The 22119-nt window shown below is 41.6% G+C and overlaps 1 protein-coding gene across 4 annotated transcripts in view; it reads left to right on the top strand.

The window, feature by feature from the left end:
• The window catches only part of MYO16 (myosin XVI), a 568549-nt gene that overhangs the window by 224546 nt on the left and 321884 nt on the right, over positions 1-22119 (top strand). For all 4 annotated transcript variants that reach the window (XM_005304985.5, XM_065581026.1, XM_042844168.2 and 1 more), the window contains exons 6-7: positions 6363-6487; positions 18099-18224. In XM_005304985.5, coding sequence (XP_005305042.2) covers positions 6363-6487; positions 18099-18224 — 251 coding nt within the window. The remainder of the gene's footprint in view (positions 1-6362; positions 6488-18098; positions 18225-22119) is intronic.

The following is a 22119-nucleotide window of genomic DNA, read 5'->3' as shown; positions in this document are numbered from 1 at the left end:
CAGCATGTCCAGCTAGTCGGCGGCAATTCGGCGGATGGTCCCTCACTCCTGCTCGGAGCAAAGGACCTCCAACCGAATTGCCGCCGCAGATCATGATCACGGCTTTTTTATTTTTATTTTTTTTTGGCTGCTTGGGGTGGCCAAAACCCTGGAGCCGGCCCTGGCTGCAACAAGCCAAACAAGCAACAAGTTACAAGCCAAAAACTAGCCAACAAGGAGCTCACAAGCCAATTAAGCCAAAAACAAGCCCAATTTCTGCATTTTTTTTCATGGGTTTGGCATGTCTGATGCCCATCCAGGTGGAACTTGCCCTTATAATATATCAACAGTGCTATATTTGTTCTGCCTCATTATATCTTTTGTACAGTGCATCTTAAACTTCTATCTTCTCTCACAATACTGGGAGGAAAATTGTGGCACTTTAGGAAATTGACAAAGGGGGAATGGGAGAAAAATAAGAAGGGAGATGGAGAGGATCATGAGTGGTGACGGAAAATCCAGGCACAATGTCATCAATCACTAGTTTTCATTAAAATATATAGCAATTATGGTAAGAATGAATGCAGTCTAACACATCTTTAAATGTTCATCCTGTTTATATAATTTTGTTGCCTTGTTACAGTCATCTCTGCTGATCCCTTCCATCTGCTTCTCTTTCATTCACATCATTCACAATCTGTGCATAGTGCACGTCAGTTCCCCTCTGTTTCATCTGTATCAGCTGCAGTTGTTCTTTGTACATACTGAAATAACTTGATTTCTCTGCTTGTCTTCTCATTAGAGCTCTTTTAGTTTTAGTTCTGTCTTGGTAATGTGCATCAGTGGCATTGAGAATGTGGTGCATTCAGGGGCATCCCTGAGATTTACAGGGCTCTGGGTGAAGATCAAAATGTGTGGGCCTGAGGCAGACTTCTGCAAGCAGCATAGTATATTTAAGTGTTAGGGAAGGTTTGGTAGCTAGGGAGGCTTTAGGATGGTTTTGTCATCTATGAGGGGGATTGAGCATGTCATTAATCAGTGGAGGCTTCATGAGGGTTTTGGTGGGGTGGGCTGGTGCACTGATTTCCCAGCCCATGAAATACAACAGGCAGGCAGCCTTCAGTTAGATGTATGCCCTTCTTCTCAGGAACACCTTTATGAGAACTTATGAAGAGTATAAATAGTAAGAAATACCCAAACATCAACTACAACCAGCAGTTTCCACATACAGACCTGTGAGCAGGGCTCCAGCTCACACTCAGATGTTTCATCCTTGCTGTCTCCTAGGCAGCCATTTATACTTCCCCTGCTCCCTCTAGCAGTTCAGGTTTAATTGTAGCATTAAGTCTTTAGGGTCTGGGCTAGGGAGTGCTGTTGTACCCCGTCACAAATGGCTTGAAGCACTGGTCACTGCCAGCGTGGTGCAGGTTGGGTTGCCAAGTTGATCTTTCAGGTTTGAGGCACAGGGTGAATGACAGGCTAAGTCTGTGAGGTGCTCAACGTGTTCTGCACTGCAATACTGACAGAACAGATCTGAAAGTATGGGGTCCTGTGCAGGCACACACAAAGGAAAACTTCTGATGTACACAGGTCTACCCTTTCACTCCAGAACAGGTTTGAGGTATCTTGGTTAGGAAGTGTGTGAAAGCTTTCAGTGTGACTGTATGTTTCATTTTGTTTTATAAAGAGAGGACTTCAGCCTTTGGGAATGCCAGTATGTCCCCTTTCTTGAACAAAATCTTCATTTAGAATGAAGTCTACGTTTGATTTTAAAGCAAAGCTTCAGTGGCGCATTAAAAATATCTGGTTTAAAGTTGACTGATAAAATAAATTTCAAAGGGATGTTATTATTACTTACATTTCACATACAAGTTCCTTCTGTTTACTTAGGCACAATGTTTTCCAGTAAAATTTGTGACAGTCAAACTCTGATATGGGGTATGATCCTTATGTGTGTTTTTTTATTATATGGTGATATACCTATCTCATAGAGCTGGAAGGACCTTGAAAAGTCATTGAGTCCAATCCCCTGCTTTCACAGCAGGAACAAGTACTGTCCCTGACAGATTTTTGCAGCAGATCTCTAAATGGCCCCCTTAAGGATTGAACTTACAACCCTGGGTTTGGGAGACCAATGCTCAAACCACTGGGCTATCCCTCCCCTGTTAGACTGAATTAAATATTAATACTTAGAAAGTACTTCCTTTCATGGTATTTAGTTGCATTGTCAATTAGATGACTCAGATATAAATTGGTGAAACTAGAACTGAGTAGCAAATTATTATGCAACTTGCTGGTTCCATCTTTGACACATGGCAGACAGACATATTTGCTGTGTAATTTATTGCTGAAAATAGGAGAATTCTTTTTATATTTCTGTGTCTTGGGCTTGAGCCTTTAGGAGAATTGCGCATCCAAAATGCATCATCATCATTTAATCTTAGAAAACAAAGCACTGGTTTGTTAGAACTGGCAACACAATTTGAACTCAGTCTTGTATATCTGAAAATAAACTCATATCTTTCTGCTTACAGTACAATGAGAATGTATACATACTCAAGCTGCTATAACAAAAAAGGGAAAAAAAATGTTATTTATATAATTGTTTTAGCTACCTCTAGACTACTGTTGCTTTATACCTTTCCACATGGTACATGTGCAAGATAAATGTTTTAGTCTCATTATGTACATTTTTCCTACTTTTAACAGAACTTTCTATTTAATTAATAAGCTAAAAGAAATTGTTTGAGTATATTGGCCCATGGCTAATATTAGATATTTAATGTATCTAACAAGTCTTTTATTATTACTCCAGATGTGTGAATAATACATATGTCTTGTACTTTGAATGTTAAGGTGGTGGTGTTTAAAGTCCTACCTGAGCTCTGGAAATAAAGGCCTTTAAAGTTAGAAAATTTCAGAATTAAAATTGTTCATGCAACCTTCATTCACAACCCCCCCCCCCATGCATATGATATGGTAAGATAAGATTGTGAAGGCAACTATAATTCTGTGGCTTTTTATTCAAAGCATGTCCTGTAAGGTATAAGGATAAGATATTACATTATTAGTATGGGGAGTGAGCATGCTAATGCCTGTGGTGAGCCTCCTAGTATGCCAAGTGTGAACTAGGTTTTTCCAAAGGCTGAGGAGACTTAGCTAACCTGAGTACTTGAAAAGACAAAGAAACCTCTGACTTTTTGCCAATCCTAACTTTAGTGCTTACTAAACATTATATAAGGCAAGATATTTTTATGCCATTTTAGTAATTAAACATTATTGTCTTAATATTTTTGTCTGGGGGCCAGGAGTATTGATGGTGGAGTGGCGGATATATATGTATTCTAGTTTATCTATTGCTACATTTGTTATATTAACAGAGGGGTAGCCGTGTTAATCTGAATCTGTAAAAAGCAACAGAGGGTCCTGTGGCACCTTTAAGACTAACAGACCAAATAACTGTTATTTGTTATATTGGTATTGCTACTTTTACTGGGGCTTGAGAGGCATGTAACCATTAACAACCTTCTGAAATAGACTTTTTATCATAATTGTTTGCAGGTGGAACTGAGAAGAGGAAACAAATGACAAATTCAAATTTCAGTAGTAAACTTAGTATTTCAAGCCTATTTTCACAATTACTCTCTGCACTACAGATCAGTTGCAATTAAAAAGCATCGTCACTGTCACTCATGTTTCACCCCTCACCTCTAATGTCTTCGTATATACATGAGTGTTGAACTAGAGGGAAAAACATTTGAAGTGAGTGCTATGAGGTGACATGACTGGTGATATGGACTTTATTTAGGTCCCACAAAAGTTTGGCTATTTAAGCCTCAGTGTTTATAAAAGAGTCAAGTCATTGGGATAAGAAGGTGGTTTGGGTGGTGAACAACAATCTGTCACTCTATTGTTAAAAAACAAGATGGAGAAAGGTGAGAGCAAGAGGGAAGAGGAGGTGGAATTGATAGTACATAGAATACGATTGTACCTGCACATTTTATTGAGGTCTTTTAATCTGTGATTGTGAAATGCAAATCTGTACGTAGAGGAAAACCCTCTGTTCTGACAGAAAGAATGCTTAGATTCTGTATCGAATATTGTATGAAATTAAAAGTGCATTCTTGTCTACAACTGTCAGTCAATAGCAAGTAAGCACATATTGCTCTTCATTGGCACAATATCACCATTAAGGGACCAAATTCCTGTGACCTTACTCATGCAGATAGTTTCATTGACTGCCATAGGACTACTTGCAGTAAGATTGGTGTGATTTGTCTCTAGGTGTTAAACTGTATGTCAGACATCACCTAACTGATTTATCCCATTCTTTTCAGTCAGTGAGATGCTGCAGCAGCCAAAATACAGTACCACAAACAACACTGCTACATCCTACATGTGAAAATTCATCCTTCACTTTTAGAATTAAAAGGAGTGCATGCATAAACCATTTCTTAACTACCAATAACTCTGATTATGAAGATAACTATAGCTTAGCAAATATCAAATTTTGTACAGGAAAATGTTGCAGTTGTGCTGACATCCTGCATATCAAGCTTGAGGCCAATGTGAATTAAAATAGCAGCAGCATAAAACTCTATAAAAATGGATAAATGAAAAGAATATGGTTAAAGATTCTTACTTGAAGCAGTGTTTCCAAATGCTAATAGAATAATAGTACATGTGCCAAGTTCCACAGTTACAATAGCTCATACCTTTGTGTCAAATCTTTCTTGACTTTTATGAGTAGTCCAGGGCCCTGATCCATAAGCAACTATCCATGAGGGCAAGTTTGAGGCCCAGTTGAGCTCAATGGGGCTATTTAAATGAGTAAGGAAAGAAGGGTAGGCAATTTATTTTTGTACATTTCATAAACATTGAAAACAAAATAGAAGTTAAGGTCTTCATTAAAATGTGTATATAGATAGAGAGAAAAAAACCCAGGATCAATCAATTTACTTTCGTGGTGAAAAATAAACCAAAGGTTAAAATAAAGGCTCCTGTGTGATTTTTAATTCTAGATTTTTTTTTACTGGGAGTTATATTAATGTAGGAGGACAGGATTTGCCCACATATGAGATTTATTTTCCCAATACAGCAGTCTAATTTTCTTCAGTTTAGTTTTATATTTATTTTTAACAGTACTGTCCTGCAGAGGCTGTGAGGAGACAGAGCTGTATAAAGATATGAATGAGTGAATGTGGCTTTTAATATTAGGACTCCTAGTACTCCACACCTGATTTGGAATCATTTGAATATCTGCATGCAAATAAAACTTAGAACACGAGACAGCCTGTGGATGGTAGGAAGAAATAATGGGCCTGATTCTCCCCAGCCTTGCATGTAGTGTAGCCATTTACACCCATGCAAATTGGGTTAAAACATTACCTCGTCAGAAGAGTAACATTTTATGCTCATTTCATATTTTCTTTTTGTAGGTATAAATGACCATACAGGGTGCAGGGCAGTGGAGAATCAGGCCCAGAATCTTGATTGAATATTATATTATCAAAATGTAACTAACTGCCAACTTCATCAACAAACATCTTTGTTCTACCTTGTCATGGGTTCACCTGAACCAGTGGAGTGTCTCATAAAGCTAGCTCCCTTTCATTTTACAGCAGGCAAACTGATACCCAACTTGAGATGGCCATCTGGGCTTGAAGTTCTTCAATATGAACAAAACAGTATTTCGCTGACTCTGTCAAAAGGGGCAGTCAGTGTTAGGTCCTGATGAGGCAGGGTTAAGATGAGAAAGATCCTTCCTCCCTTCTCCCAGCTTCCCCAGAACTGCCCCCTGGAGGAAGGCAGCAGACAGTCCTTTTTACCTTGCATGCGGGGCCTGATTGGCTTTTGCCCACTCCAGACCTTTCAAGCCACTGGAGGACCAATTCTTATTGGTTCGGCTAGCAACTGATCCTGGATGATATTTTAAGGGATCTCTTAGAGGTCTAAACCCACTGTTCTTTTCCCCCACTTTTAAGCTGGGTGCTCCAAAGTGACAGGGTCTTGTCACACACCCCTTTCCACCATCCTAGTTTTGCCCTTTTCCTACTGAAAGCCCTTCAGGGAAGAGATCAGGCCTAATTCTCCTCTCATTTGCACCAATTTTACACCTTACCAACTTCATGGCCATTAGTGGCATTATTCCTGATTTACATTGATGTGAAGAGTCAGGCCCATGCACTTGAAGAGAATAATCTTCTCTGACATTATACAATTGAGGCATTTGTAAGTGAACATTTAGACCTGCTCTTCATCCTGTTCATTCAGTGCCTACCAATCAAAAGATCAAAACAAAATAAGCATTCATAGTTGAAAGTGTGAATAAAATGGAAGATTTTAGCCTTTTTTCTTTAAATGTTTTATTTTCTTCTGCACAGGTGTGGATCTGAACTCACTGCGCCAGATGAAGATTCAGAGACCTATGACAATGCTTGCAGATGTCAAACAACTTATATTGGCTGGAGGGAGTGTGAATCAGAAGAATGATAAAGGAGTTACACTGGTAAGTACATGTTGATTCAGATCCCAATCCTGTGAACATGCATTTGCTTCACTTTCCGCACGTGAGTAGTCCCAATGAAGTGCATAAATATTTGCAAGTTGGAGTCTAAGGCTTTTGGCTTCAGTGGGGCTCTGTGCAGGTAGAAGGGTCTGCCTATACAGAGACAGATGCAGGAAGGGGGATGAAATCAGTGTGCCTGCATGCTACATAAAGTAGGATCCAGTTATTGGTTTGTACGATATTTGGCATTTTAAAGTAGGTTAGTATTGCATCTATTTCATAAAGACGTGTTTCTTACTCATTCATAGTTTTGAAAACTACGCTGTACATATGCATCTATATGAGCCCTTGGACATTTGAGTGATGGGAACTTTAAAAAAAACCTTAGGCAGAAAAATGTGGTACTGCACAGATTTTCAAGCCATCATGATATGAACTCCTGCATAACACAGGCCCTAGAATTTCACCCAGTGATTAACGTCTGGTTGACCCATAACTTCTGGCTGAGCAAAAGCATATCGTTCAGAAAGATATCCAGTCTTGATGTAAAGACTTCAAGTGATGGATAATACACCACATTGCTAGGTAAATTATTCTAATGATTAATAACTGTCCCTGACCAAAATTCATGCCTTATATCTAGTCTGCGTTTGTTTAGCCTCCGGTCACTGGATCTTGTTACACCTTTGTCTGCTATATTAAAAAGCCCTCTACTATCATTTTTGAAATAGCTGCCATTTCAACTGTCCAGTTTCATTGTATCACAATAATATCAAATTATTGCTTCCTAATATAAAAAGCAATAGCACAGCTATGATAGGATATATCTCAATGTACAATCTCTGGTATCGTTATATATCATGAGGGAAGATCAGGGAGTTTGTCCTCGGAATCCAAATATGGAATTTCCTGACTTTATATTCTTAGATATTTATTGCAAATAATCTAAAATCAGAAAAAAAGGGTCTCTGAAATGTTGTCTGATTAATTCCATGGTTTTAAAATATCACTGTTGTCTTTAAAATATCATCAATTAAAACATTAATTGAACATGTGAGTAGCAGCAGGTGTTTACATGGCTGGGATTATCAAGGAGTTCAGTTATAGTGGTATGTAGCTGGACACAGCTGACTTCTTTTACTTCCAGTGTTGGTCCCTATGTGTATTCTATACATGGGTATGCATTCGCACCATGCACCCGAGTTTGGAAGTTCTTCAAAGCAGTGCCCGTTGAGCTACATGTGCAGTAGCTTCCCTCATGTTCCAACTATGGGTATAATAGGGGGTGTAGGTCAATGCCTCGCCAATTCCTTCTTATTGGCTCATGACCCGAGTCAGAATTATGTTCTCCTACAGTAACAACCTGTAAAATAAACTCACTGTAAATAGTTTTTATATCTAGTTTGTAAGTCACAGTTATTATAGTGTATAGTCTGTATAGCAGGGGTCGGCAACCTCTGGCACACGGCTCGCCAGGGTAAGCACCCTGGCGGGCCGGGCCAGTTTGTTTACCTGCCGCGTCTGCAGGTTTGGCCGATCCCTCGGCCCGCGCCGCTTCCTGCCGCCCCCATTGGCCTGGAATGGCAAACCGCGGCCAGAAGGAGCCGCGATCGGCGAAACCTGCGGACGCGGCAGGTAAACAAACTGGCCTGTCCCGTCAGGGTGCTTACCCTAGAGAGCCATGTGCCAGAGGTTGCCGACCCCTGCTGTATAGGATAGTTCCCCCTTCCACCCATTCAGGGGGCAAACCTCCCTGGTTTTGGACTATGCCCAGAGTCCCAGGATTCAGGAATTGCATCTCCTTTCCTTGCTCCTTCTCCATCAGTGATGTCAATGGTGCCTGTACTGCTAGGTAAAACATACATCTCTGCAAAGTGCAGCATTTGTAGATCTTCCAACCCAGAACTAGAGAGGCCCAAGAGCTCTGACTTAAGTTCCTGATGGAGGAAGCTAGGAGGCCCCACTCTGACCCGGACCCAGGAGATTCCCCTCCGTACATTGGACTCAGCCAACTACCAGCACCCCTCCAAGCACAAGCCTTGGAGTGGAGCCTCTGCCACTGAAGCCTAAAGACTCCTTGAATAGGGCTCCCCATGAGAGAAGAGGGCACTCTCATGGATGCACCGCGGAGGACTGCCATAAAAAATGCATTTCCTCCCCAAGCTGGTCCAGGTCGGTTGAGATTCATGTATGGATCCCACGGTACTGGCACCAAAGACCCTCAGGCTTGAGGGCAAGGCACAAGGCAGTGTCAGTGGGACCAAAATGTAATGATAGGTGCTTGCTGGTCCCATCTTCCAGTGCGAGTCAGGAAGCACCAATCGGTAACACCTCATTTAGCCAAAGTACAACCGACTGTGATGGATGAGCTGGGTCCTTCTGGTGTTCCCATGGGAACTCCTCAGACTCTGGGCCACACTGAGACTTTTGTAACACCAGAGGATATATTTCTCCCCCTCTGCTGTCTCCACTCCTTTTGGGCCCTTCACTTCTGAGAGATGTCTTTACCCCTCAGGAATAACCATTCTCAATGTCCCAGGAGCAACTTTTATCATTGGGCAGAACACCCCAGTACTGATGGTACCACTGCTACTGACTGAACCATCCTCGTAAGTGGAGGAGCTAGAGGAGAAAGGATCTCCAAGAAGGCCCAGGAGCCCTGATAGACAGTCAAGAGGCTATGCTTACCATCCCTCTGGATATGAACCCTCCATAGAGAAGTGGTACAGATTCCCTTTCAGGCTGCCAAGACTGATGGATCCCTTCTTCTGGCCCAAGGGCCCCTCCAGGGCAGGTACATGGATCCCTCTCAGGAACCGTTCCTCTCCTCCCTCTCTAATCATCTGGTTCTGTCGGTTTACAAAGAGGAAGAGCCAGAGCTGTTACCACCAGTTCCAATGGGGGCTTCTTTGTCTTTTCTAGATGATTCAGCTAACCCGTCGCTGACAATTTACAGATCCCGCTGGAAGAGGTTCAGAACCCCCAACTCTTGGACATTTTACAGCCACAAGGACTGACCAAAATAGCCCTTCCAATTAATGAGGCTATTTTGGAACTGGCCAGAACAGTTTGACACACACTAGCATCATGTGTCCCTACACCAAAGAGGCATTATTTTGTTCCTCCTAAAGGAGCTGACTTTCTTTTTTCCCCACCCTGGCCCTAACTCTCTAGTGATATGCAGCCACAAAAAGAAGTTGGTCACACTACCAGAAATCTACCCCTGCAGAAAATGGCCCAAAGAGACTGGACCTTCTTGGGAGGAAGGTATTCTACTCCTCATGTCTGCAATTTTGCATACGTAGTTACCAATCTCTATTAGCTAAATACAATTTTAATACCTACAGCAGCCTTGCAGACTTCAAAGATAAACTCCCCATGAAAGGCTGAGCCCAATTCCAATCTTTTATAGACGAGGGAAGATTGGTGGTGAACGTAGCTCTTTAGGACTCCGCAGATACGGCATTTAGAAGTTTGGATACAGGATTCATCATGTGAAGGGACTCCTGACTCCAGTTGTCATGCTTTCTTAGAGAAGTCCAAAACACCATTCAAGACCTTCCCTTCAATGTGTCCAATCTCTTTAACAAGAAGACAGACGAGTCTCTTTGTTCTCTAAAGGACTCATGAGCCACACTGTGATCCCTAGGGATTTGCATTCCAGCACCCAGGAGGAGACACCACAGGCAGTCCTTAAGGTCACAGGCTCCATATTACCAGCATCTAACCTTCACATGCTCCATATTACCAGCATCTAACCAAGCCTCCACGTAAATAGCAAAGGACTAAGAAGTCCGCTTTCCCAGCTTCCTGGACTGCCACATATTCTGCCTACTCACAGCTGCAGGTCCAGGGCCAATTTTGAGATAAAGGTTGAGACCCAGGCACCAACACAGATGCTACCTACACCTTGCCCTGTCATCTTTGGAGGCCATCTTACTTTCTTTGCCCACACCCTGAACAGATCACCATGGACAGTTGGGTTCTGGAGATTATGTATCAGGGATACTCTGAAGAGTTTCTTTCCTACCCTCCTCACAAGCCACCTCACTGATCACCCTCTGGGAACCACTCTCATCAACTAATTCTTCAACAAGAGGAAGAATCCCTCGTTGACCAGGGAGTGATAGAATACATCCTGCCTCAATACCAAAGGAGAGGTTTCTATTCCCCATAGTTCCTAATCCCCCAAAAAGACAGAGGGTGGAGACCCATCCTGGACCTTTGGCAATTCAACATCTTTATTTGAAAGCTGAAATTTAGGATGATTATGCTAGCATCTATAATCCTCTTCCTCCGGAAGGAATGTGGCTCACAGTTCTCAACATGATGAGCACATATTTTCACATAGATATTCACCGATATCACAGGAAATTCCTCAACTTCATGGTTGGTCAAGAGCACTACCAGTTTTGTGTCCTCCCCTTTGGGCTGGCTATGGCACCCAAGGTATTAATCAAAGTGTTTGCCCTGGTAGCTGCTCAAATATGACACAGGGGATATACGGTGTTCCTATAGCTGGACAATTGGCTCCTATAGGCTGCTCTTGCCAGGAAGTCATGTTAGAAATAAGGTTTCTTTGGCACCTTCTTACCACCTTAGGGATTTGCATAAACAAAGAAAAGTCTGTTTTGTCCCCTTGAAAGACAATACGTTTTATAGGGGTGATGCTGGATTTAGTGTCCATGAGAGCATTTCTCCTCACAGACAAGTTTTATGCAATGAGCAACTTGATCTCATACATTACATACAGACTGCAAGCTATGATACTCAGGTGTCTTTCTCTGCTAGGCCACATGGCTACATGCAGCTACAGGACACCATTCGTCAGACTCCACTTGAGATGTCTGCAAGCTTGGCTCCACTCAATCTACCAACCAAGCAGAGATCACATTGACTCCAGTGTCACTGTTCCTACCAGAGTTCTCATCTTCCTTGTATGGTGGTCCAACTACACAGGGTCATGATGGGAACTCCCTTCAACCCTCTCATACCGAAGGCCACTATTTTGACAGACAACTCCCTTACAGGGTGGGGAGCTCACCTGGTCACCACACTGCTCAGGATACCTTGACCCCAAGAGAGACCAGACTATACATAAACTTACTAGAACTGAGAGCAGTATGCCTTGCATGCAAGGGCTTCCTTCCACCCATATGCTCACTCCATGTGTAGATAATGTCAGACAATATCACCACAATGGTCTGTATCAACAAACAGGAGTGTGATCTCGTCCTCTCTGCGGGGAAGCACTTTGGAATTGATGTCTCAGAAACTGCATTATGATACAAGGTGCATACCTCCTGGATATTCACAACTGCCTGGCAGACAGGCTGAGCAGATGCTTCTCCACAGACCATGAATGGGAGATACACAACACTGTTCTAGCCGACATATTTCCATAATGGGGAACTCCCCTATGTGACCTCTTTGCAACCCAGACAAACAGGAAGCTCCCCGTGTATTGCTCCAGGAAAGCCATAGGCTGCAATTCCCAAGGTGACGCCTTTCCTCCCATCCCCCTACTACCACAAATTTCTGAAAGATCTGTCATGGCAGAGCCACCATCATCCTTCAGGGTCCCTACTGGCTCAGACAAGTCTGGTTCACAAGACTCCTAATGATGTCCGCATGCCCACCAATCAGAATCCACCCATTTCAGGGCACCCTAACTCAGATGGGGGTTGATCAAGCACCCCAACCCAGACCTACTCCATGTTGTGGCCTGGTGTTTAGATGGGTGTCAGACATAGAATGCTGGTGCTCCACCCCATCCAAAAACTCTTCAGCCAAAGTCAGAAGGATTCCACTAGATCCTGCTACTGGGCCAAATGGTGGTGTTTCATGCCCTGGGCACAATGCCATCAGTATCCATGGGGAAGTCATACAGTCATCATCCTGATCATTCTAGATTATCTTTTCTCCTCGAAGAGGCCCGTAGTTCACTGCAAGTACACCTGGCAGCAATTAGTGCCTTCCTCCCTTTGGTGAAGGGACGTTCTATCTTCATACACCCACCCACAGTTTGATTTATAAAGAGCTTGATCAGGACCTTTCCAGCAGTCATTAAACCTATACTTCAGTGGGGCCTAAACCTTGTCCTTTCAGTATTCACAGGCTTGCCCTTCGAGTCAATGGTAACATGTGCCATGACCTACCTATCTATGAAGGTGCATTCCTAGTGACCATAACTTCAGCCAGGAAGATCAGTGAACTAGAAGCTACGATGGCAGACCCTCCATATACAGTATTCCACAAAGAGAAGGTTTTCCTTAGGTTACACCCCCAAATTACTTCCTAAGATTGTTTCTGAGTTCCATGTCAATCAATTGGTTCACTAACCTGTATTGGTCCTGAAATGCCAGGCCTCTTGCACAGACAAGAGACTTCACACTCTGGACATCAGATGTGCCCTGGCACTCTACCTACGAAGAGCCAAACAGTTTAGAAAATCTCCGAGATTCTTTGTTGCCAAAGCAGAATGGTTGCATGGATAGGCCAAATTCCACAGAGGATTTCTTAAGTGGGTTTCAGGACGCATATTAAAATGCTACAAAATAGCACACCTTCCCTCTTCTGGGGGTATCACAGATCTCTCCATGTGAGCACAAGTGGTCTCCATGGCATCCCTATCGGATGTTCTGCTACAGGACATCTGCAGAGTGGCAACTTGGAGTTCTGTCCACACCTTCTCATTACACGACTCTCTCACTCAAGCTGCAGCTACGGGTGAGGCCAAAGGACTGGCTGTACTACAAGCATCTCTGCTACCAGCTTCCTCGTACCCTACTGCACTCTGAACACTGCCAGCTAGTCACCCACTTGTGGAATACACATAGGGACCAGCACTCAAAGAAGAAATGGAAGTTACATACTGGTACTGGAGGTTCTTGAAGATGTGTGGTCCCCATCTGTATTCCACTACCCACCCTTCTTCCCCTTTGCTCTGGATCCTGTAGGATTGCAGTAAGAAGGGGAACTGGAGAGGTGTTGACCCACACCACCTATTATACTCCCTGTCAGGAACACAAGAGAAGCTACTGGGCACATGTGGGTCAACAGACACTACTTTGAAGAACTTCTGGATTTGGGCGCATGGCATGCATACCTATGTGTGGAATACAGCTAGGTACCAGACATCTTGAAGTACCTCCAGTTACAGTAACTAACCTCCATTTTATTATGAAGAACAAATATGCACTATAAGAAGAGAAGGTTTAGAGAATCCATCTTTTAGTTTGTTGCACAAATACTGGAATCTGTCTGGCTCTTGAAACTTGGGAAAAGGGGATTGTGACGGCGTTTGACTCACCACCACGGTGCCTCCTTCTGGCTGTCCTGGGAATTAGCTCAGGTTTGTCAGTGCACCCTCCTCAGGTGGTGTCTCACCTGTCGTCACTCCTGTCTCCACATCTCTCCTGTCATCAATCCTGTCTCCTGTCTCTGCATCGCTCCCTGAACCACGTTGTTCTCTTCTGGACACAGTCCTCTGGATTGGCTCCACTCAGTTCTTTCCCCCTTTCCAGGGGATCAACAGTCCTCAGTCTAACCACTTGCCTCAGTGGCAATCTACAGTCACAGTTCTAGCCACTCATCTCAGTGGCAGACTGCAGTCCATGCATTGGCCACTTCCCTCAATGGCCATTGGGGTAAGGGTGGTGGCAGGGAGAAGTCCAGGCCCGCCTGCTGCTCCAGGCCCTAACCCAGGGACCCTATAGCTGGCAGCCATGTGCTGCCCCAGCCACTTCCTCAGCAATTCTCCTCTGCTCTTCTATCAGGGCCTCAGTTTGGCAGCCATCAGCCTGGAGCTTTCTCCTGTTCTGCTGACCCTGCCCAGCACTGCTCTGTCTATGGTGCGCCAGCCCTTCTCCCACAAACTCCAGGGAGTGACTGCCTCTGCTTTGCTCAGCAGCCCCTTCTTATATGGGCCAGCCTGGCCCTGGTTGGCTCCTCCAACAAACCTTCCCCTAATTGGCTGGAATGACAAGCCTTTTCCTTATTGGCTGCCTCCCGCACAGCCTCCCCAGGGTGTCTTTAACCCTTTACATCCCAGTGCGCCCAGCAGCCCCATCGCAGGGATATTTGTGTTTGAATGTCGTTTATTTGGACTTTGATTTCTGAACTGCATTTGTTGTCTGACAGCAAATAGATACAGAGTGGACTATTTTTCTTTTGTTGGGGATTTATGTTATGCAAAGCCTTTGTTTTGTGATCTGAGAGATAAAATATCCAAAAGGCACATTTCAGCAACAGACTATGTTAGACTGATTTCCTCCCCGTTCATTAATATGGAGTCAGCCTGTCTGTGTCAAAAGATTCTGGCAATGGGCTTTTTGCTGTACCTGATAAACCTATCTATACAGAGACAATAGCAAAAATCCCATTTCTGGCTCGCAAAAGGAAGCCTGTTTCATGGTGATATCATCCAGAGTCTCTGTATTTCATGGCTGAGAAGTAACTGTTTTGAAATGCAAGGGAAAACTAAAAAGCTTTTACAGGATGTGAATTAATAAGATTGCAGCAAGTCTTTTTTGTAATGCTGTTGTTTCCCATGCTCTCACTTTTTTCTGTGTATAAGCAACTGAATATATTTTATGTTCATTGAATGGTTTTCATGCCTGGAGTTGTAATGTCAGTCATAGTTAGAAGCTGGGCACAAATAAATTCCCTATTCCATAACAGTTACGTGTACCAAGGAGATAAACCTATCACCGGGATGACAGGCTGCATCAAAACCATGGCCAATTTATCAGAGCAGCCTAGTATAACAGCATCCCAAGAGTGATATAACTTTCTTTTAAATATTCAGTCCACACTTCTCAGCAGCAATGTGAAAACTACAAGTCTGGAAAAAGGCACTATGAGTTCCAGGCAACCGCAGTACATTAGGAAATAATGTGTAGTTCTGCACATTCATTATCCAAATATTTTACTTCCTGATTTGGCACATCTCTGGCAGCCTGCACTGGTAGGACTCCCATGGAGTGACTCAAGCCACCTATATATACATATGTATGAATGTGTATATATAGGTGCATGTATATGTGTGCATGTACGTAGAGAAAAAGCAGGCTGGTTGGCAAAATGAAAAATCTTTGTTTAAAATGTTTCAGTCAAAAAGTGTTGGTTTTCCCTAGTGAAGTTTTAAGCCAATTCAGAATGACAGTTTTCATTCCTAATTGACATTTTGACATACAGTATAATTTTGTTTTGTTTTAAGCAAAAGGTCAAAACCACATTTTAAGTCGAAACAAAATTTAATTTTTGTTTTCACATTTCCCCTGGGGAAATCAAAACTTTTCATTGGAATTGGCATTTTCTCACCAAAAAGCCCTCCGTTTTGACAAAACTGTGTTTTTTGATGGGAGACTTTTCCATAGAAATGCTCTAATATAGCTCTATATCTATGATGATCTCAATGGAAACTATCTATATAAATTATAGACATAGCTGAAGAAGAAATAAGTGGGAAAGAGAGCATCCAGTCCCAGCCCTGCTAAAGGTTGGCCCCTCTGTGCAGCTACCCTGGGCCCATTCATCCCTAGCACAGGGTAACTGCAGGAGCCTTTTTGCCAATAGGCAGCCATTCCAATCCTGAGTGCAACCTTCTTCCCTACCTGCCTCATTTAATGCTGCTTCAGGCAGAAATAACTCAGGAAAAGATATCAGTTGAATATCTATTGCCTCGGTAGAGGACAAGGCCACATACAGTGGTTTCTCCCCTTCTCTCCTTAGTCCAGTTTGCCCAGAATCTTTTGCAATCCTGATTCCATGGAGGTCTGGCAGAAGTGATTCCTTGTGGCTGTGGAAAGGACAGTTATTTTGTACTGCTCCCCTCCCGCATCTCCAGGATAAAGCCTCCAGGTTTCTCTGACATTTGCTTATGGAATAAGAGATGGATGCTTGGACCCATAGAAAATATCAGCTTGAGAACAAATACCACTGATCGGTAATCTGAACCATTTCCTAACCTGAATCATTTGGGACATTTGAAGTATATCCCTCATGATAATACATGTTCTTATTCTCCATGCATAAAAACTGAGTTTCCAGGAGGAATCCCTAATGGCAGATTATCCCTGATACAGTATCTTCTATTGTACTTTTGTCTATTCATCTATTTAGTTTCTAGTATTTTCATTATCTTATAGCCTCTTTCATGTTGGTTAGCTTTTGTGTGTCCATATATTAACTTCTACCCCGATATAATGCGACCCGATATAACACAAATTCGGATATAACGGGGTAAAGCAGTGCTTGGGGGGTGGGTGGGGGAGCTGCGTGCTCTGGCGGATCAAAGGAAGTTCGATATAACGTGGTTTCACCTATAATGCGGTAAGATTTTTTGGCTCCCGAGGACAGCATTATATCGGGGTAGAGCTGTACTTGTCTGATTTTATATTGTATTTGTTTTAATTACTGTTCTCCATCTGTAATGAAAATAATGTACAGATATAAATGCAGAACACATGCAGGAGCCAGGCGTTGAAACAAAAAATTGTACAGTTTAACTTCTGGTTTCCAAAACCGGGGGGGGGGGGGGGAGAGGGGGGGAGGGAAGGATAGCTCAGTGGTTTGAGCATTGGCCTGCTAAACCCAGGGTTATAAATTCAATCCTTGAGGGGGCCATTTAGGGATCTGGGGCAAAAATCTGTCTGAGGGTTGGTCCTGCTTTGAGCAGGGGGTTGGACTAGATGATCTCTTGAGGTTCCTTCCAACCCTGACATTCTATGACTCTAAAATTAACCTCTAACAAGTAAGGCTATTTTCTGCACTTCATCTTTCCCCTTCTCCCTCATTCTTTAACACCTCATCCCATACTCTCCTTGCTGCTCAAGATGACAGTGGTTTCACGAGCATCTCCATCACTCAGTTCAGATACAATTTTTATTCTTTAATATATCATGGAGCTGGCTAGTCAAGAGTCCCAGTTCTAATCTTTTAAACATTGAAACATGCAGGGAGGTGAGACCAGAAAAAGAAAAAATTTACACTGGAGTAAAATCATAGAGGCTTTGTTCTGTGACTATGATTTCCCCAGCATAACCTCTGCAAAGCCAATGAGTTTAGTGCCATTGCATGTTAATAAATTAAATTGGGAGCAGTAAAGCACCATCGTCTCCCAATTGAGATTTTAAAACTGTGACAAAAGTAAATTAGGCCATAGACCGAGCTCTGTTGGAAGGTATGAATTTGCCTGGGCTCATAGAACCTGTGCAGGTGCCTCGGATTGAGGGCAAAGATAGGAAACATGAAGTGAACAGAAAAGGAAGGATGAAAATTATAAATTGTAAGAGCAGCATCTGGGTCAGACTGGATCATTAATGCAACACTTGATGCTGATTGGCTGGAATTCTCCTTTGTTCTGATATTTCCTGCTTTAATTTCTAAACACTGAAAACCTCTGATCAAACTGGATTTCTGCAATGTTTGGAATATTGTTCTCAAATACTGGTTTTGCATTTCTCATTTTCATAATTTGCCCGGTTTTGAAAGAAGAGTATTTCCTCCTCCCCACAAGTTAAACTTTTGGGCAAGTTAAAATGCCTGCTAATCACATACGTCTTGTGAAAGTCTTTAAAATAATACACTGCTTTTGTATTATTCACAGCTGCACATAGCCTGTGCAAATGGGTACAAGGATGTGGCATCTCTGATACTGGATCATGGTGCTGATGTCAATGTCGTGGATAATCAGTACTGGACCCCTCTGCATTTGGCTGCAAAATATGGACAGGTAAAGTTTGATTTTTCTCCTGCACGTCTTTTCAGTGTATGTTGTAGCCTCCTTTTTCAGTAGTGAGCATTTTTAAATGGGAATATTTTAATGTATTAAAGAAGAACATAGTTTTGGTTAGGTAAATAGATATCATACTATGATAAATAAATATCATACTTTGATGCCATTGGCTAGAGTTTAGTCAAGACAAAGCTACATAGCAAAGGAGTATCTACGGGATGCATTCCAAGCCTGGCTTCCTCAAAGCTTCCAAAATTGGCATTCAGTGAGTTCCCTATTTATTGAAATGTGGAAGGCTGTTCTGGTGTCTTATAGTGTAAATCCTCCTGGTCCACTACTATACACCGACCCCTGTTCGGATTATTCTGCTTTTGCCGGGAAGAATCTTGGCAGTACATGTGTCTGGTGGGGCGGAGGGGGGGTGGTAGAACGGGAAGGTGGAGAGGTATGGCCAGACAGAATATGGTTTGAAATATAGGTGCAAAACTACATTTCTTTTCTATATTTTATCCCATTTCTAATGCCCAGTTCCAACACTTTGGGTTGGAGAGAGCCATGCACTTCCATACATAATTCAGGAGTTAGACGTGTTTATATTTCTGATTGTTATTTTTATAAAGTTTATTCAATAACTATAAATAAAAATCCATGTGGCCTACTGGGAGTCAGAAACTTCTTAATTCTAATCCTGGTTCTGACACTGACTCATTGTGTGACTATCAGCAAAGACATTTAGACCAAATTTTCAAAAGTGTCAACTAGAATGAAAAGCCCAACCTTTGGATACCCAGGCATCTCTCAGTTTGGGCACTTGAAATTCTTGGATACTTTTGAAACTTGTTTCCTCAGCTACCTCACCTGTAAAATGAAAATAATTCTACTTACATGTCTTATGGTAATACTGTGAGGATTGATAAAGAAATATGTGTACAAGAAACTGAAAATATAAAGCACTATATAAAAGCTAAGAAAAGAAACTACAAGTATTGTATTACTAAAAGTCAATGGAGATAATTCAGTGCATCAAGTATAGTTCAACCTCTATCTAGTCTTTGATAGAAGCAGTAAACTCTTTTTTTCTGTTTCAGTGATATGGATATGTCGATTATTTATATGTACTTACACTGCTAAGTTTATGAGTGATGAGATATGAAAGGTGGACAGTTGACTCTTTAGGACATAAGGCTGTTTACAATGGGTTCAATTTATTTAAAAAAAAACCCTTCTAATTTCTAGGCTAGGAAAGACTATGATGCTTATTTCATTTAAAAATCCCTTTCTGTTACAGTATTCTTCATATTCCGGATTAGATTTTCAGATTGCATTTTAAGCACCTAACCAGTTCCAAAAAATTACAAAGACAGGATTATTTTTGTAAATGCAATTCAGGTACTTATCACAAATATGTAAAAGAGTTGATCTGACAGATTGTGCACCTACGTTAATGCCCCCACTTGCTATATTATCCATCTTCAAGTTTCCAGAAACATTCAGAGAGAAGATTTGTTATACAGAATTACATATTGATTAAAGTTTTGTTGCTTATTAACTTACAATGCATGTCCCCTTACTGTTTAAGTTCTCAATTTTCACGATGTAAATGGCTTCTAATATCTCCTTTTCCCTCTTTGTTCAAACAAATAATATCCTTTGAGGCAAGAAGCATATTAGTAGTCAGGTAAAATAGTGAACTTGAAACTAATTAATTCTTCAGTTTAAAATATTAACCTTTACTTCTGAGATATATTATACTTGTAACTCTGTGACCATATGTATTAGTAGTTGGATAGTTTTTTCCAGTACTTATGTTCAAAGATCATTGGGATTTATGTGCATAGGGTTGCACTATATTTGAATAGGTAAATTCATAGCCAAATTTCCTCTCTCAAAATAAGCCATTTTTCACCTAAACAAGTATTTGTTTGTAAATGGAGCATGAATGAAGATTTTGTGTGATAACTGTGTGTGCTAGTGTTGATTTGTCTCATTTTATATTGTTTTCTATTTTCTGATGCCTTAATTTGCTGGGGGTCATTAATGGATATTGTGCGTAAAAAACAATGAGAACACTTTCTGAAGAACGAACCCTGCAGTCCAAGTGCGGGTCACCAAAAGTCATCACCATACTGGAAATGGTGGGAATCTGATACAGGGAGAAGGAGTGGAGCTAGTTGTGGGAAACCTACATGTTTACTATAAAGCAGTGCTCTGCAGAGGCTCCCTGTACATGAGTTAGGGCATGTCCTTTGGATCTATGTGGTGGCATACACAGCAGCATTGCACAGGTATTGAGGGCATTGCACAGCAGCTATGATGGCTACTGCATCCCTGGATACATCTACACTGCGTTCTAAAACCCGTGGCGGCAAATCTTGGAGACCGGGTCTACAGACTTGGGCTTGCAGGGCTCACTCTACGGTGCTAGAAACAGCTGTGTAGACATTCGGGTTCTGTCTGGAGCTCGGGCTCTGAAGCCCGAGGAAGGAGGTGGGCTTCATTCAGAGCCCAGCTCCACTTCCTCCCCACAGCCTGGGATGGAGAATTCTATCCTGTATAGGCCACTGCAGCTCACAGCCCGTTTGTTTGGGCTGTGTACATTGGAGAGCATTTAGTTCTAAACGTGCTCAAATACATCTCAGAGTAATTTAATGTATAGGCATTGGAAAGAAAAGAAATGCAAACATAATGGTTTTCCAGAATTTCTTAAACTGGGGAATACATTATCTGACTTTAAGAACACACAATTTGCAGCTCTTGCTTTTTGCAAGGCCTCCAATCCTCTCACATATAACTCCAAAGGAATTATTATTATTATTATTATTATTATTTATTGTGGTAGTACCCAGGAGTCTCACCCCATTATACTAGGTACTGTATGAACATATGACAAAAAATGGTCCCTGTCCCCAGATATCTGTGAACAACAATAAATAAGGAATACTGCACTGATACTCATTGCCATTAACAAATAAAGCATATTCACTTTTCCCATGCATAGTTAATGAACAATACAACTTTCAATATATTATCTTATTAACACCATGGATAATTTGCCATTTTGACTTAATAGATAACAATGACCCAGTGTGGGTTCTGTTCGTAAGAGGTTACAAGCAAATCATCTTTAAATTGCTTTGTCAAAAAAGTCTCATTAGATGTGGAGGGAAATATTTCACCCAATGGATAAGCAATCACGGGTTGTTTGTTTGTTTTTTTAAAAAATCATTCTTATAATGATATTTTGAAACATCTTTTACCCTCAATATGAATTTATATGCATCTTAAATTTAGAGATCTGTACTGAGTGCTTTATTATAAATGTGGTTTTTCCTCTGTGTAATGTGATGCTTTATGAATATTGATAACATTTTGAGAAATATATCAGTTTAAGGACAACCCCACTTAAAATACCTTCCATGATTAATATGCCTCAAATGCAAATAATTTTGAGAGGAAATTAATTTATGATTAGTAATAAAATGTATTAATGGCATTTCCTGGGATGAGCTGAATAAATGTTACTCTTTACAACTCCATCCACTTGGAATGGGCTCTGTAATACATGTTAGCGGTTGGTTTTGTTTAAAAGTCTCACTTAGAAAACTCATGTGAGTGATAAATCTCTGTGTGAGCAGCATACTGCTCTTTTATGATCTGTACACAAACACATTTGATTCTGGCTTGATACATGTTTATTACCATTTGTGTTTACAATGAGAATAGCAATATCATTCCAGGAGGTGATAAACTAATTTTATAGCAGCCTAGAATCTAAATGGATGAGTCAGTTCAATTTAGACATTAGAAAAACAAAAACCTTGAAATATGGTAGTGTAGTCATAACATGCATAGTTAATCCTTGAATGTGCACATAGAAGTCCTCAATGTTCTG

The sequence above is a fragment of the Chrysemys picta genome, chromosome 1 (genome assembly GCF_011386835.1).
Source record: "Chrysemys picta bellii isolate R12L10 chromosome 1, ASM1138683v2, whole genome shotgun sequence".
NCBI classification, from domain to species: Eukaryota; Metazoa; Chordata; order Testudines; family Emydidae; genus Chrysemys; species Chrysemys picta.
This window is presented reverse-complemented; position numbering and strand designations above follow the sequence as displayed.